Source organism: Mugil cephalus, chromosome 2, assembly GCF_022458985.1.
Source record: "Mugil cephalus isolate CIBA_MC_2020 chromosome 2, CIBA_Mcephalus_1.1, whole genome shotgun sequence".
Lineage (NCBI taxonomy): Eukaryota > Metazoa > Chordata > Actinopteri > Mugiliformes > Mugilidae > Mugil > Mugil cephalus.
The window spans coordinates 22764339-22782408 of NC_061771.1; the positions used below are offsets into that span (position 1 = coordinate 22764339).

Below are 18070 nucleotides of genomic sequence, written 5' to 3' on the forward strand. Positions count from 1 at the left end.
CTACAGCATCGCACGCATTTACACACACTCCTCATCCGTTGCTGCCACCCACCATGAAAACCGGCTCATTGTCTTGTTGTGTGACCTTTGCTTTGAGTTCAGAGGCCTTTGTCCCGAGACAATAGGGTCCATATTGTAAACCATGCCAGTCAATGTCGTCCGTGCAGCTGCCTTAGAATGGGTGCAGATTGTCCAGGGTCCAAGTTGAAGGCTTCGAGGCGGCGGCGCCGTGCGCATCGCCCGCTCTTGTGCATTTTTCCGTCCGCGCTGCTCGTGTCTGCGCGACGGACGCCTGTTTTCCAAGAATCAGCAGATGGACCCGTGCAATTAGACCCAGCCGTCTTCTGCGTACGAACGAACGCACGCATGCACACAAACACAGAAGAAAACCCACACGCGCGGCCTCGCGGAGAAAACACACCCGGGCTGGGTGTGAAGCAGATGTCGCTGAAACACTAGACCTGACGGATACTGTAAATGGAGGAGGAAACTGTAGAATGAGTTCTGCCTGGCTATCGGGCCCGGCTCAGGAACCTGTTATATATATATATATGTACTAGTGAATTTTATCATGAAAATTATAACAGTTTGTTGTTGATCAAGTTAGTTAAACACGATCATAGTCACGTTTTGCATTCATGAAGAGTTTAATCTCATGTAATTTATCACAGTTCTGGGTTAAAGGTAAGTGAATTATAAGTTTTAACACTTTAGTTTGTGTACCTCAACAGTGCCACACATGCAGTAGCTTAGATCAGGCCGATCAGGCATAACATTATGACCACCTTCCTAATGTTGTGCAGGTCTCCCTCGTGGCCATGAAACAGTTCACCACTACTAGCAACACGTTGTTGTTAGCGGGGGCCTTTGGGTCCTGTGGGTTGAAGGGAGGGGCCTCTGTGGATCAGGTTTCTTCCAGCGCGTCCCACAGATACTTGATCAGTTTGGGATCTAGTGAGTTTGGAGGCCAGGTCAACACCTTGTTTTTTGAGTTGCTTCTAAACCGTTTTTGTGTGTGTGACTTTGTCAGGAGTGTCATTGTTATGGGGTGGGGGGTGTCTGGTCTGGTCTAGGTGGATGATACATGTCTAAGTAACATCCACACAAATGAATTCCAGGTTCAGAAGTTTCCCAGCAGAACATTGTATTGTCACAGGATGGTCAGTGTCATTGTTACTTCTCGCGGTGTAAAGGTGACACGCATAGTGTAATACTGAAAGACAGTTCACGGCCCAGAAAGTTCACCAACGATTTGGTTCTCGTTTACCTCATTACAATAAGTATTGATTACATCATTTAGAAAAAAATTGTCTCTGATTGAATCAAACGAATGGTTCAGACAAGACATGGTTGATCAATGGATTTGTCTGCGTGCAGGAAATCATTTAGCGGCTGTATTGATCGCAGTTAATTCAGTCAGTTTGAAAAACGCTGTACGGCTTTTCAAATGTGATGATTTTCTGTGCCCTGTTTGACTTTAAATAGGTGTTAATTGGATAAAAGAGGCAAGTCGTGAACTCATAACTTTGTGTTTCTCTAGTTCATAGGCTTTCACAAAATCTTTGGTTGATTAGATATTTTGTTATATATTTTTTTTTAATTTTCACCCACAAATTTAAATATCTTTAAATGCACATATCGTGAATTAAAATGATATATATATATATATATATACACATATATATATCACTGTATATCAGTATGTTTATGTTTCTGAATATTTGAACCTGTGTATTATTTGAACAGCTTTATATTGAATTTAAAATGATAATAATGATGTATATTTATAAATAGCATTAGGCCAAGTTTTATATAGCACACATACTGTATAGTGGGTAGGGGGTCCCTACTCAATCTGTCCTGAAAAACGTTGAAGTTGCTCTAGTTTCTAATATCTTACACATTTTGTCGACGGTTGTGAAGTTTCCCAGTAATCCGGGTCTTTCTGTTTCTTTAACATTTTTGGATATTTTCTTAATGAACCGACGGAGGAAAAGGTCATATCCACCTATCAACAAAATAAAAACGGTTCCTAGAAGACCATCTGACTATCTGGGCGCACCCTCTCCGTATTTAGCCTTGCCAGTCATGTATTGACCCGCAGTAACAGATAGGCTCAGAGGAAACGAGCTTGTGACTGAAAGGTCAGGGTTTAAAAACTGAGTGGTGCGGTAGCTGCGAAAATCCTGGCGGTTTAAATCCCTCCACGGCGACCATCAGGGCTGCGACCTCTGGGCACTTAACCTTTAACTGTTCCGATGGAGCAGCTCTGCGTCCAATAGTGCGAGACTGTGCTGTGCGCCCGGGCTGCACAGCTCCCAGGTGTGACTGTGTTAATGTGTGAATGTAGTCCTGCCCTTCTATCCCCTCGGCTACTCCCCCCTCCGCCACCACCGCCACCACCACCACCACCACCACCCTCTCAGCCATTCATGCAAACATGAATGTGTTCTTTCTTAGTCAATGAGCCCCGGCTAAATGAAGCTGTTGATAGTTCCTGAACGTGCGGCATATTGAGTTATTGCTCCGGGTTCGAGCGCTGATGCGCTGCTCTACCGACAGCGAGCGCGCATTTTGTTTTGTTTGCTTCTGGCTATGTATCCTGTTGACGGTGCTAAAGATACCAAGTCTTTCCCTCGTGCACTCTTTCTTCCCTCCTAAGATCGAGACAGGGCACCAGGGGAGAAAACGCACACACACACATATACGCACACCTAATCTAACACACATGCAGTCTGACGCAGTCGCACAAACAAAGACCCACACGTACACCACTTACTAGCGCAAATACACTGCCACCTGAGTGCAGCGGCACATCCAACCCCCAACGCACTCGACGACGGGGAATAGCCCACAGAGATGCTCTTTGTCAACAACTTGGAAAAAGCAAGCTATTTAGGGCCTCTGTATTCCAGGAAGGATAAGCCGCCTTATTTGTGTGAAGAACCTGTGTGAAACAAAACAAGTTATGGCAGTAACCGTCACTTTTGCCCCACAACCCCCCCCCCTCCCTTTTCCCCGCCGCGTCTTCGCCTGTTTGTCGTGTTCTGCTTCTGAACCGGCGCTAATTGTGTAAATTGGAGTGTATTGTGAATGTAGATCTCCGACGGGCCTGGCGCGATGACGAGCAGATGCACTCGCAGATGTTTTCCCTCCATGTGTCTGTTTACCAGTTCAATTATCCCAGTCGCGTTCTGTGGAGATTTGGTGTTCTATCCGGGCGCTCCGCCGTGAATTTCGACAAAAAACAAAAAAAAAAAAACACTAGCTACTGAAGTAGCGCCATTCTAGTCCAATAAGTTCGACACGTTTGGGAGTATTGAAAAAAAAAAAAATGCATCAAATGCACTTTATTTCACTCTTCTGCGTCGTGCGACGCGTCTGAAAATTTGTCTCGGTCAAAGATGCCAAACTTTATATTGTTCTTTAGGGCAGGGTTGTTCAACGCTTTTCAGGCCAAGGACCCCAAACTGATGGAGAGATCAAGCAATCACCTCCTACCTACTACATTATTACTATATATTATTAGTTTGCATTCAATATTAATACACAGGTTCAAATATAATTTTTTTTATTTCTATTTTTCAGCGTGTAATATGCGGCTTCGTGATTGGCTCAGCGGCGATAGGGGTGGAGCCTACTGTGTACAGAGGCTTAGATTGACAGGTCGCGTGTGGCCCCCATTTATCCCTTCGCTAAAATATGTTAATTTCTATTTAAAGAAATTTAAATTTGTGTGTGAAGGTTAAAAATATATATAAAAATATTGAATCAACCAAAGGTTTTGCGACGCCGCGAATTTGCTCTCTGAATGCACTTTATTGCAAGGGAGCCCACAGGCATCCATATGTAATCCTCGCATTCTGCTCATGTTGTAGGAACTTGAATCCATCCAGAATACATTTCTGGAGGGGAATCGATGTTGGAGACCTCTGGCTACAGGCCCGAAATGCGAGATCTGACCGGCATAAGAGGAATTTTTGATCAAATGCGTTTCTCGCTGGCAGTGGTTAAGCATTGATGAAACAAGGAGCGAATAAAGTTCTGTTCGCCGTGCCCTTCTTATGTTCCTATCTCGAAGAAAATAACCAATTCTCCTGTCATCCCTCAATGCACCTCCGTAAAGAAAGCCTAAAGTAACGTTAACGCGAGCGCAGAGTGACATGCGTCCCGGAGGCGTGCGCCGTAAATGTCGCACTCTCGCTCCAAACATTGTGATCGGTCTGCTAGCGCCACTGAATTATTGTATTTTCAATGCATCTGCCTGCTCTGGTTTGCTGATTGGAATACATCAGCACACCGGGGATATGAAATTGCAATAAGATCCAGGCCTTCACCCTGCGTGATTTGAATATGAAATGATTAGGTTATTGATTTTGGTTATTTGGGTCTCTTGCCCGAGGAGATATTGTGGCAGCGCAATCACCACGGCTGACATTTAGCACTGTGTTTACCTTTGCTGTCACCATTGATTGCTTCAAAATCGCCACCCATACATCCCGCCGGAGCTCATTGTGGCGCCGTTTTTTTTTACGGCTGTTTCAGAAAAGTGATGGATGCAGCTTATCAAAAATGCAACGGTTGTGGTCTGTGTGGGTGCATGAAATGACCACGTTGCCCCGCAATCACGGAACGCGCGTGTCTCGCAGGTTTGCATTTCAAATACCGTTGAATCTCATTACGGAGATGGCTGATGCAAGTCATATCTGTGTAGAGTTACTCCAAAATGGGTCTTTAACATATGCTTGATAACACAGGGAGGATGTTTATAGCGTTTACGGCTAGCGAGGCAGACGAGGGTTAGAACTTAAATCCGAGGAAAACTGCCTGCTGAATACTGAAGCCTCATCCCAGCAGGCAACAGTAATAAGTCTTGATTTTTTTTTTTTTTTTATGTATTATACTTCCAGGTACATTTCTAGCTCTGAATAACCACCCCCATGTGCCTCTCTCAATCCCAGTAAACTTTGAAGAAAATCTCTTCTTCGGTTTAGATTTCTCTTTTTTTTTTTCGATCCTGTGTTTCCAGAGAGAAGTGAAAACGTAATATCCCACAGAAGTGTTTGCTGACAAATACTCCCATATCACCGCGGACATGCGTCGCCAGACGTTTTCCACGCATCACCGATCCGCCGTCAAAGTGGCTCAAAGAGACTGCGCCGTTTAATGCCTCACGTGATACGCGACGGGGAGAAAATCCCCCCGCGTGTCCGGCGGCGCCGCGTGTCCCGGCGTTATGCAAATGAACGCACCCTCCCATTTAGGCAGAGCCTCGCTTGTGTTTTCCGGTGCCATTCTCTCTGGAGTTTGACAATCCAGCATTAAGTGCCTCCTTTTATATTTATATACCCGTGTTGGTGCTTATGCATTATTAAATTATGAACAGCCCAGTAAGCATCCCCAGAAAGGCTCCTTTGAATAAATATTTCATATACACAGTTCATATCTGCTGTTACGCAAGAGCAAAGGTTCGGGCCTTTGCTGTCTAATGCAGAAATCTTTCTTCTTCTTTTTTTTTTTGCCTAACTGAATCAGTAGAATCTAGTTTTTGAAGTTCAGAAATATTTATATATATATATATATATATACATATACATATATATATATATCTTTGAAAGCTTGCATGTGCTTGTTGCAGAGAAAGCACTGGGATCCAGCGATACAGGAGTAAGGGCCTCATTATGTTAGAGTCTCTGCGAGTGGTCTTTCTTGTAAAGTTAGTTTGAAATGGAAAACGATGGGCGTGGAGCACCTGAAGATGTTTCATTTATTTTTTATTTTTTCCTTTAAACCCTCTTTACGGAGCAACAGATACTGATACGGAAGAGACGGAATGAAAGAAGCCAGCGCTGGATGGAGGATGGCGGTTAGGGATGCGAATAAACAAAGGGAACAAACAGCTGAAAACAACAACAACAAAAAGAAAAAAAAAAGATAAATGGATGATAAAGCTCAAAAACAAGAGTGCATACGAAGACTGGAGAGCCCTCTCCCCTGCAAACCGAACCCCGGCCCTTTCATGAGGGTTTAAATCTAGGTCATGAGTGTCGTATCCTGCCTGTTTGTCTGCCTCCTCTCTAATGCAGCATCATTCACTGCTGAGGTGGCTGTTCTCTGTGCTGTACAGGACAACTTTCTCCCTTTCTCCCTCTCTGGCAATCACGCACAGACACACACACGCGCGCAGGCACACACACAAACTCTGCCTCGCTCAGCCGCCGGCTTTAAGGCAAAGCTTTGATAGATCCATTGTGACAGTACTGGGTTTAGAGCGCAGTGACAGAGACGGCGGCGGGGAAGAGAAAAAGGTGGCGTGAAGGAGACGACGGAGGAATCAAAGGCAGGAAAACAACAGCAGTGGCAGTGAAATCAGCATCACGGGCATCTCTGGTTGACTTAATTGATTTTATCAGGTCGTGTGGAACCATTGACTTCTATCCTCATGGGCGACTCCTGAATTGAAGGAGTGATTATGTAAGACTGTGTTTACAATATGCATTTGGATGTGGCGGATTTGTTTGTTGTGTGCGTCCATTAATATATTTTTGTTTTCTTTCATATTATAACCCCCCCCCCACACACACACACACACACACACAGTATATATAGAGTCTGTAGTTATACAGTATTTTCAACATTTCGAGTACAACCCAATATGGAGTAGAACTAAAGCAACAGCCTGTGATTCATTATCCTCCCAAAGCAAAGCTGTAGACTCCTTAAAGCTGAGCAGTCATCAAATCAAGCGTGTGTTATGCTGTGATAATTGTGTTGATGCAAAGAGCTCTTCTGCAGTAGCATTACATAAACACAACTCACCCAACTTGTATAAACATATAGTCTTGTGTAATTGGTGTAGAATGCATTACCTTCAGCCTGCACATGACCGTTCATTGTTTGTATTTATCATATTCCTCTTGGGTGGCGCTAAGACCAGGACGCAGTAGTGTTTTCTGTCGGGGGGGCTCGCCTATATTTAAGGTTCGGAGGGTCTCACGTGAAGAAAAGAAAACGCAGACAATTTTCTTGTTGCCAGGGAAGCTTGTGTGAATTAACCAACATCAGATTTCTGAGTATGGAAACTAGCTTATGCGTCTGGCTAGAGTAGGTTTGTCAACATCATTTTAGTTCGGGGGCCACACACAGTCCAATTTGATCTCAAGTGGGCCGGACCAGTAACATAACAGCATAATAACCTATAAGTAACGACGACTCCAGAATTTTTTGCTTGTTTTAGTTTGCACTTTGCTTTAAAAGAAACTATAACAATAGTACATGTCAAATGCATTGTTTTCAAGGCTGGTTTCTGTCATTTTATATAGATGTTTTTTGCTTGTTTTAGTTTGCACTGTGCAAATTCATGCCACAGGCCAGATTAGACCCTGTGGCTGGCCGCTTTTGGCCCACGGGCCGCATGTTTGACCCCTGTATGCTAGGGTATATAGTTGCAAGATGCCGATGGTCATGGTGGAGGTTGCCAGCTTCGAGGCTGTTGTTGTTTCCTGCAGCAATGAGGAATTTTAAAGCGGTAGAACACGGACGTTGAAAGCATATGAAAATGCAATGTCATGTACTTACTGTGTGTCAACGACAGGCTTTATCCCAGCTGTCCTTGAGAGCCACACTACCACCGCTGAAAATGAGCAAGAAGCATGGACTGTAAGAAAAAGTGTACGCGTTGGCAGTTACAGTGTATTTCATAAGGTCCACCTGCTCCTTATTAGTGGATGGGGCTTCGGAAGAAACTAAAACACTAGTACATGTCAAATACATTCTTTTCAAGGACAGTTTCTGTCATTTTAGATAGTTAATATAATACTGATATATGTTCAAGTGTCAATTTTCCTGAGAAGTTTTGTTTCGATGCCATAGAAACAGGATATGACATCACGGTTATCGACAGTTCAATCGACAGGTCAGGTCTTTAATTGAAAGTTTCTACTCGGCTCCATAACTCGCATTATGTTGTCCCCAGAATTCTAGCGTATGTGTTGCCAATGGGAGGGACTGGAGACCCGCTGTCCATTTTGTTTTTGTACGGTCTCTGGATAGAAGTAGCTCGAAGTTGGTGGGAGGAGGCCAAAAACCACTTGTGAAAACTAAATGGCATAAAAAGTGTTAAATCAGAGCGGGCCCAGCCGTCCAAAAGATTATCTGAAATTCTTTTTTGCTAGGCTCATTGGATTCAAGCTGTACCAGTTTATCTGATGTTATCTGTCTTCTCTGTTATTATTGGATTTAGTTTTAGCTCTGCCTCGTACACAAATCAATAACCACAATGTTACAGCTTTTAAATAAAGAGTTCTAAAAGTTCAGAACATGTCTGTAGAAATTAGATGTATAATCAAGGCTGTTGGATGAAATGTTGGATGAAAGGGCACCTTAGTTTGGTTATTTAGCCTTTAAAGCCTGTCTTAACCGGTTTTCTGTTGCTTTTTATTCTCTTTTTTGATTAGATGTTACTACAGCAATACTAACATATAAACCGCAGTACTTATGTGGTATAATAAACACAAGTATTATTATTATTATTATTATTATTATTAGGCCAGTATGAAGTAGTAGTAGTAACAATCTGTGACATCTCCCTTGCTAGCTTGTTGTAGCCAGTGATTTAGCTTATCTGTAATTTTATTTAGTTTGTAATTATACATTTACAGTACTTTTTGATATGCCAAAGCAGTTGTCAAAATTTAAAACTTATTGTATTTGGGCTAATTTGTAAGCTAGTCACTGCGTTTTGTGTTTACCAGTTTAGCTGATGTTATCTGTCTTCTCTGTTATGATTGGATTTAGTTTTAGCTCGGCCTTGAATACAAATCAATAAGCGAAACGTTGCAGCTTTTAAATAAATAGTTCTAAAAGTTCAAAAAAATGTCTGTGGAAATTCTATGTATAATCAAGGCTGTTGGATGAAATGTGTGTAAGGGCCTAACCTTAGCTTGGTTTGTTAGCCTTTGGCATGTCTCAACCGGTTTGCTGTTGCATTTTATTCTCTTCTTTGATTGAACATTACTGCTCTTTGCACGGTAGCAATACTTTTAATATTTGCAATAGTTTCTTATATGGTAAAGGGTCAGATAGTCACGGTGGTTTGTGCTTTCTCAGAGAGTATAGTATGTGCAATATTTCCCCTGATACAGTTGCTTTTTACCCCGTTTTTCGTCAAAACTCTGGTCAAATATTTGATGGCACGGATTGACAGGAGGCAAAAAAGACACACGTCCTTGGTTATTAACTTGCTTTAAGATCCCATCGATTCCCTCTGATCGTTTTTGTCTTTCCCTGTCTCTCTCTGCCTCTCGCCGTCCTCTCTTTGGCCCCGTGTCAATGCGGTTTAAATCCATCTTTCAGTCTCTTATTTTTTCTGAGCATCTTTCCTCCCTGACCTCCTCCATGTATTTCCTACTTCATCTTTCCCCCCCTCCTCTGATATATTCTCTTCTCTCTCCAACCCACCCCTCCTCTCCTCCTCCTCCTCCTCCTCCTCCTCCTCCTCCTCCTCCTCTGTCAGTCCTTGCTCCACACATCTCCACCTTAGCCCGTCTTGTCTCGTGAGAGCGGGAAGGGGGCGCGTGGAGTTGATTAGACTGGAGCATTAGAAAAATTCCGAGGCGAGCGGAGCGTGGTGTCTGGCCGCCAGGCAGAGAGGAATCAAAACGGCTGCGCCTTACAGACGAGGTCATTGGCGGTGGATTTTTCAGGGTGGTTTCGGTGCATCGGGTTTCTGGGAGCATCCTCGGAGCAGTCAGAGGCGGCGATGCGGAAACTGCAGCGCTCCGGTCAAAGCCGGAGCCTCCCCAGATGCAATTTTCTGACGGGCGTTGCATGTCTAACACGGGGAGAGAGAGAGAGGATGAGGTGCTCAGCCCAAAGCTTTCAACTCTTTTGTGCGGAAATGATTTTAAAGGGATATGTCTTTCTTTTCTTTCCTTTTTTTTTTTTTTTAAATAAAAACATACAAACTATGGCGTAGCTTTGAGCTCCTTTACAGAGGAACGGAGGGAACTTGACGGATCGCTGCCCACACTTTTGCATAAGACAATTTTGTCTTATGCAAAATGCAAAAGAGGCCCCGATTCAAGCCTGATCTGCTCCGTCACAGTCCATTATCCCTTATCGTAACATGTTCAAACGGAATAAATGCTCTGATTAAATTAAATGCGGTATAAAGGCAAAGTGAAACCGATAATATAAAATCCACCTTGACACCAAGACGGGTCCGCGACTGCTACTGTTTATATTTCCACCGAGGACGTTAAATCGAGGCCCCGCCGACTAAAACATGTCACGCTGATGTGGGGGTGACCTATACCTTTAAGGCTGCACTCCAGCACTCTGCAGTGCTTTGCTGCTCAACCACACAAAGGATTTACAACCAGCGCTGTGTGAAATGGATGGCCAGCCGGGCCACTTCACGTCTCCGGGGCACTGGTGACAACTGTGCGCGCAGTCCTACAGTAAAAAAAAAAAACCAGCCCCTCACCCACGCGCTCGCACGTGTACTGTACGTGTTCGGAAATAGCTTGTGGGAGCCCCAGCGCGCCGCCGCGTGCCCCGCACCAGACAAACGCATAGATTCGAAACGAGAGGCGCAAGCTGACGTGACTGTTTGTCTCGTCGAGTTAGGATTTGGCCGGCGCGGACGTGTGACACCGACTCATTATTAATTGTGATTTTAATGCGGTCCGAGGGGGCTTGTATGCGAATTCCCCGCTCTCCCCAAAACACGCGCGCAACAGCGCGGATACATGTTGTGGCTGGGACGTCGAGATGCTCATATCGTCGGGAGCTGACAGTATGTTTTCTCCCCGAGACCCCCGGTCCCGCCGAGGGGGCGACTCGCCGCTAATCAGTATCTCAGGCTTGATCAGGCACAAAGCAATTTACGAGGGCGGGACTCCCCCCTCAAAAACGTGTGCGTGCTTGTTATTTGTGTGTGTGTGCGCGCGCCTTTGTTTGCATCGGTGTTAGCTTGCGCGCGCGTGTGCTCGGTCCTTACGTCTCTCATTACAGGCCACAGGCCACACTCCCACCAGGTTCTTAGAGATTAGTCATCTCTCCAGCTCCACGCTGCCAAATTACCTGCCTGAATTTGTGTGTTTGCATGTGTGTGCATGTGTGTGCACGTGTGTGTGCACGTGTGTGTGTGTGCACGGTCACTCTAATCAAAATTCTCCCAGCCTGTCTACCTTTGCTGATGACAATTTGCCACGGTACCTATACCCACTCGCGCTCACCCACACAACCTCGTTCCAGACCTCTCCATCACACACACGCACACACGCACACACACATAGAAATGGTCCACGGTGGTTAAACCTACCCTAGCAAGCCAACTGGAGGTAATTTACCGTAGCTTGGCGGACACATGCCATTTTACTGAACATGGTGCATAGCCCCCTGAGCTTTGTTCCGCTCAGACTTCTCTCCAGCAGAGCAAAGAATGGACAAGTGAAAAGACTAAAGAGAGGGAAGAAAAGCACAGGTGAAGAAAAACTAAGTGAGGCAAAGTGGCGAGGGAAGGAGGGGGGGCGGGGAAACATGCATAAACTGCTGCATCTCCTCATGTGCAATTACAGCGCTCTGCAAAATTCAAAACCTGCGCGGCCGAATGTGCATATAATACGACATTTGAAGAAATATGCGTCAGCGTATTATTACATTTGGACAAACACATCATTCCTCAGGCTGCGTTCGGCAAATACGTCAAACCGCTTCCTGAAATTGAAGGGCTTAACCAACGATGAGCGTGTTTTCCTTCCAAACAGATGAGATGCTTTTCTCCCGCTCTAATTACGGAGAGCACACAGCTACGGCCGCAGAACACCGGGAACCGCGAAGTATCTGCGCGTTTTCTTCCACTATCCACCGCGTAGGCAGCTTCCCTAACGTGACACGCGGGCACACGCGTCCCTCGCGGTATCCTTTTAGGCGCGGGACGGACTACAAATGCAAGCATGGACACATTTGAGGCTCTCTGCCTGGAGGCTGAGAGAGCAGGGCATCTGGTCTCCTAGCGATAAGCGTGTGTGTGTGTCTGTGTGTGTGTGTGTGTGTGAGAGTGAAAAGGCGCGTGTGTGTGTGGGTGCGCGTGACGCGTGTTGACAAGGTAGCCCAGTGCCGGTCAGCACTCATTAGCGAAAGAGAGAATCCCAGAATGAGGAGTGCTGTGACAGGCAGGACTCTCGTTAGGGGACCACACACACACACAGACACACACACACACACAGACACACACACACACACACACAGACACACACACACACACACACACACAGGGGTCAGGCTGCCTTGGTGCACGGAATGAGCCCAACATCAATTAGTTCATGGATGCATGCAATATAGTCTGTGAGTGTAGTGGCCTCGGCAACAGCTCCGTTAATGCCGACCCTGTAGGAAATGAAGATTCAGGGCAGAAAAATATAGGACATAGAGACCCTGTCACTTATTCATGCAGCACGAATGGGGGGGGGGGGACAGCAGATTGTCCTCTTGGTACACTGAATAATACAGTGTTGTTAAGACAGTTAACCAAATTAATCGCGCCACAGTATCTCTTACTAAACTTTGTTGCCGGATAGTTGGAAAAAATGCAGGCGCACATCCGCGAAGTAATTAACAGATGTCGTCCGCGTCGACATGGAGGGAAACAGCAGGTGAGTCCCGGGTCTCGGATCCAGGGGAGGGATATTTTGTTTTGGTCTGATCCTGCTTATTAGCTGATGTTTTTGCCCCATCTTATATTATGCAGATGCTGCCTCTCTGCCAGGGAGCGCCTCGTGTGGGATGCAACGCTCTCAGGGCAGGGAGTCCGTTTTATAAAAAGAAACAACAAACGCGTCTCGATTATTTCGTCGTTTTCCGCAGCGAGAAGGTTCAGAGGGGGTCCGGGCCTGATGTTCTCCAAAGCCATATGAGCGCTCGTCGTCTGATGGATGCAGGGCGTGAGCGCTTTGCATATGTCCCGATAATTAGCGCAATCGGCGCCTGTTTAACTGCAACATATTAACATATCAACACGTTGAGACAACGAAAGGAAACAAGTTGGACAAACAGAGGCGACGCTTCGGGCCGTCGCCGTTGTTTATGAGTTATGGACTCTGTAGATGGAACATATTTTAAACGTAATTACGTGAACATATGGACGTGTGCAGCCCCGCTGAATAATGGACGGCACTTGAGTGATTTCGAGCTCGGATTGGCCCTGGACCGCTCCGGGGCTGTCACGCAACTATTGTCTGTGAGCACGGAGATGGTTAATTAACTGATGGGCGAGAAAGGTGGTGGAGCATGCGAGGGAGGGGGGTGGTGGGGGTGGGGGGCGATTGGAATAAGCTTCTGAATTATGAAACACAGGAACGCTGGTGGCTGGTGGCGTCCAGCCATATGTCAGTGTGCAACTTCCTCCGTCTAGCTGGGGACAGCTGGTCAGATTGCTCACGTTCAACCGAGTTAGGGAGCAATCAATCAAAGAGGGGGGGCGGCTTGTTCGCCCGTTTAAGCGGAGGGAAGAATAATACACAGGAGTCCATTGTGAGCCTATCACTTTAGGGCCGCGAGGGATTTGTCGAGAACTGTTAAGGGATATAAAATTGCGCTCAATTGGAAATCAGTCGAACCACCCAGATATTTAGGAGGCAGCGTGTTGGTGGTAGCATTCGAGGTTATTGAAGAGAAAGCCCGAGGTGATCTAACAAATTGTGGGGCTGAAACCCAACTCTTCCCTTTTTTGTTTTTCTTTTTTTTTTTCTTCATCTGGTATTGGTTTAGTTCTAGTTTGTATTTCAGAGCTATGCTGCTGTTTTTTTTTTTTTTTTTGACCAGCGCTTTACAGAAAAATAGATGTTTTTTTCTCTCTCTCTCTCTTTTTTTTGTACCAGCCTGGTTAAGACACTTCAGATTCTGTAAATTTGCAGCATAATTTTACCCTCTAAAATTACAGGTTATTGCAGTGCAGTTTTTTTTTTCAACTCGTGGAAGGCGGTTGGTGAGCCTTTTCAGGGCTTTTTCAAAGGAAAAATGTAAAGCAAATGTAAAGCCTCTCCCAAACATGTAAAAGCTCAACCCGATAATGGCAGGCGACGTTTGGGAAAAAATGCATGAATGCAAACGTCCAAATGGAGATAAAATGAAGTTCCGTCAATGCTTTTATATGCGTTTTCATTTAAAATTCATTCTGACGTCCACAAAAGACCAGAGCCAATAAAATCCCAGATGACTGCGACTCCCTTATCGCACTCTCCTTAGTTCCCCGAAATTCAGATTGTGCAGAGCACACATGCCTCTGGGTGCATCCGTCTGTCCCGTCTCCCATCGCCGGTGTTCAGAGGGTGCATTATGCAGATGCAGCAAGGCCTGCGTGGCTCTGACATTCTCTTTCAATAAAAATATATATTTCCCGATAGCAGCGACTGTGGCAGACGCTAATATCTGCGGGAGGGACCGTGCAAAGAGCGGCCACTTGGCGCAGACGCGTGGCGTGATGGAGGCGGCTGGTTATTGTCTTATAGTCTCTGCTGGGCCAAAGTGATACGGTCACGCTGATCAATAGTCTCTGTTACACATGATGTATTTCCCACGGCTCTGGCTGTCTGCTTTGCTCCATCTGTCCTCGGGTGTTGCAAATTTCTGCAGCCTGCCTCCCTGCCTCTGCCAGTCACACACAAGCACAGGCTTGACACGCTTGTTTATTCGGAGCCGGGTTACGTACGGGGCTCCCTTGGGAACGGCGAACATTTAGGCGCAAAATAAAACCTCCGAACTGCTGCCGTGAAACAAATAAATAAATAAATAAATAAAATAAATAAAAAAGGTTTATTTGACTGGGATGTCTGCATAATGGCGGTGAGATGATTTGACCTGTTTTACACTCTCAAAAAAACACAAACAAAAAAATAAAAAAACGTTGCAAGCGCTCAACATCAACTGTGGAAATCCGTAAACATCCTCTCGCCTTTCATGAATTTAAGAGCGCCGAAATACAGCAGCTGAATTACCTGTCGCCTGAGCAGATGAGCAAGGGACTGGAGTAATCAGAAAAAAAGAAAGAAAGAAAGGAGAGAAGATGCTCAGCAGTACGCCACCGATACAACTTATTTCAAAGACCCTCCTTTTATTAATTGTTTGTCGCTGATGGGGCGTGAAATGAACAATTAGATTGGGACATCAATACATTTCACACTTTGATCCTGATGTGAAATATCAGCTGAAGGGAACCCTAATATAGACAGGAGCGTATTTATGCCAACGCCACGTCCAATGTGTAGCGTTTAGCGTTGGCTTTGTTTGAATTTGGATTTCTACAAATGAACCTGTCATTATTATTATACATTTTTACAACCTAATGATGGATTCTTAGCTCAAATTAAAAAAATGCATATCCAGTTACATATTGCGCCATTTGTGCCCCTGTGCAATATGTGCACCATACGTGCATAATTGTGCATAATTAAAGGGATCAGTTTCCAAAGTTTTCAAAGCCTACATCTAATCTTGTTTTCTTGATTGATACACTTTTAAACAGTCTTTTAAACAGGCTCTATGTAAAAGGATGATTTTCCAGCCAATGGGCATCCCCGATCCAACTGTTCTTGATCATCATATTGCGGAAAGTTTTCTCATATGGAGCTGTTATTGACAGCAACAGCTGCTATTATACTTCTTAAACATCCACCGCTGTCTGTATTTATTCTGTTAAAGTGTCATAAATCTGTGGTGAGTTAAAACATTAGCAGTGTGACGGGGAAACCTTCTCCTTTACTGTACAGACTTTGTAGGTTGTTTAAGCTGACTGAGACGTAGCCTCTTCAGTTATAAATGACTGGTGGGGAGATGAGGTTTAAATAGGAGCATCTGTGGTTGTAGCCAGGGCTGTTTCAAGAAATTCTGGGGGCCCCAGGCAGGAGGCCCCGTGGACCCCCCTCCTCAAAGCAAAATTGCTTACTTTACTTAAATAACAAATTGTTCTAAATCACTGTTAACTTACAATAACTATCTCCCACCTTTATCTGTTGAGGCAACTATATAGGACTGTTATGGTTGATGAGCAAAGACTTTCAACAAAGATCTCTGAGAAATAATTAATGAACAACAGTAAAAACTTCAATGCTTCATGTTAACATTTTGTTTAATTCATAAAAACACAAGGACATATATAATATCTTCCTCTTCCAAATACAAAATAGTCACAGACTTTGGACAGAGTAAGGTTATCAACTGATGCAGAATTGATGTTAGTTTCGTCAGTGTTAGCAACAATGCTAACAACAAATGCATTACTAACAGGAAAAATTAACGTTGTTGTTGGCAGTACTAACTTATTGCCACAACTGTTGGCAATAAAACTGATGTCATCGTTCTAACAAATGGAAACAGACGTGTTTTAAGAGTTTAAAAGCTTCAAACTGGTCCATTGTCTAACTATCAGCACTGAACAATAAACTTTTCTGATGCTCGGTGGGACTCGGATATGGGACAAAGTGGCATGTGGCAGTAACTATTTTCAGTCTAACACGCATTCATACTTACCACTGTCTATTTTTTTTCATCCTCCTCTTGTGTGTGTGTTTTTTGCTTTTAGCATGTCCTGGGAGGTAGGTTCATTTCATTTTGCCTGGTAGCAGCAGCAAGCCTAGTAGCAAGCTAGTAGGGGCCCCATTAAGAAGGATCCCAACGTGTTGTTGTTGCAGTGTCTATAGGAGGTCCATCATTGTCATTGTTATGGATCAATATCAGCCGTTTCTGGGAGCCCCCTTCCAGCTCGGGGGCCTCTAGGCTATTGCCTAGTTTGGCTGTCAGCTTGCGGCAGCCCTGGGTGTAGCCGATCAGAAACTTGCTTGACTAGTGTCCGTAAACAACCGGATACTTGCACGACTGGTGTGTCTAACTGACACTAGTCAAGCACGTTGCTACACCTTCACATGTTCCTGTTAAAACTCAGCTCCCCCACCCGCAGTCTCTCAGTACTGAAGAAGCTGCTTAAACAGGTGCCAAAACGTCTTCAAGAAACTGTAACGCTTTTGGATGTAGCATTAGACCCTTCACAGACGTACAGTTATTATATGTGTCAGTAATAACAAAGAAGCTGGCCTGTTTGTTAGTACTACAACATCTAGAAATACTTTTTTTTTTCATAGATGTGCTTGGTAAACTGTTAACAAATGTGCAGCTGTGAAAAGAAATTGAGAAAACTCACTGTTTGCTGGCACATGATTCAGGGTCTGATTTTTTGCGTGAGCTGAACTGTGCTCCCGTGCACGCGGCCCCACGGAGAGCACCGATACGCTCACAACAGCCTTTTACAGACGTGTCCCGATGGCCCGGATAAGGCACCTTAAAGTGTTGAGACATGGCAAGCAAGTGAGCAAGTCCCTCTCTGTGTGACATTTGCAGGCCTGTATGGTGTCAGAAACACTGCGCTGTGAGAGAAACGGCTCGCCACAAGACCGTCTGGGCTCAGCAGGAAGTACCTCCACGTCTACTTCCAGGTCAACCTCAGACGTCATGTGGACCAGATGCTTGCTCTTCATCTCAGCCTTGTTTGCCCCAATTGCCACTGGTAAGAGATCACCCTTTCCTTTTATTATTATTATTATTTTATAGTTTTATTGAAGATAACCTTCAAATGACTCTAAAGTTACACATCTACAGTACACGAAATAGAAAAATGAGAGTCTGTGGTCTGGAAGTGTTTAACGACTGCCAGCAGTTGACCAACGTTAAGCCCGCACGACTCCCATGCTCACATGGATTTTTGATAGTAAGACCAACGCGGGTGGTCACACGGCCACATATTACCGGCTCGCCGCGGTTTAATGCAGTTCACGTTGTTAGGAGCAGCTGTGCTCATGACAAGTCTGCTCAGACTGAGGCCTGTAGCTTCAAGTATGTATAAAAAAAAAGAAAAAAGAGGAGTTATTTGTCGTAGAGCTCCATTTCGTTTGTTTTTTTTCCCCCCGCTGAGGTAGCGCTGCATAAATCTTCAAACGCTCGCAGGCATGTGTCATCTCATGTACATCTTTACATGCGGCGAACCGATGCGTATTTTTGGTTCCGCTCGTGTTAATCT

General features: G+C 44.8%; 1 protein-coding gene across 11 annotated transcripts in view; it reads left to right on the plus strand.

The window, feature by feature from the left end:
• The window catches only part of adgrl3.1 (adhesion G protein-coupled receptor L3.1), a 137469-nt gene that overhangs the window by 15899 nt on the left and 103500 nt on the right, over positions 1 to 18070 (plus strand). For all 11 annotated transcript variants that reach the window (XM_047577675.1, XM_047577679.1, XM_047577680.1 and 8 more), the window contains exon 3: positions 17395 to 17560. In XM_047577675.1, the coding sequence (XP_047433631.1) occupies positions 17401 to 17560 (160 nt within the window). In that variant the 5' untranslated portion in view covers positions 17395 to 17400. The remainder of the gene's footprint in view (positions 1 to 17394; positions 17561 to 18070) is intronic.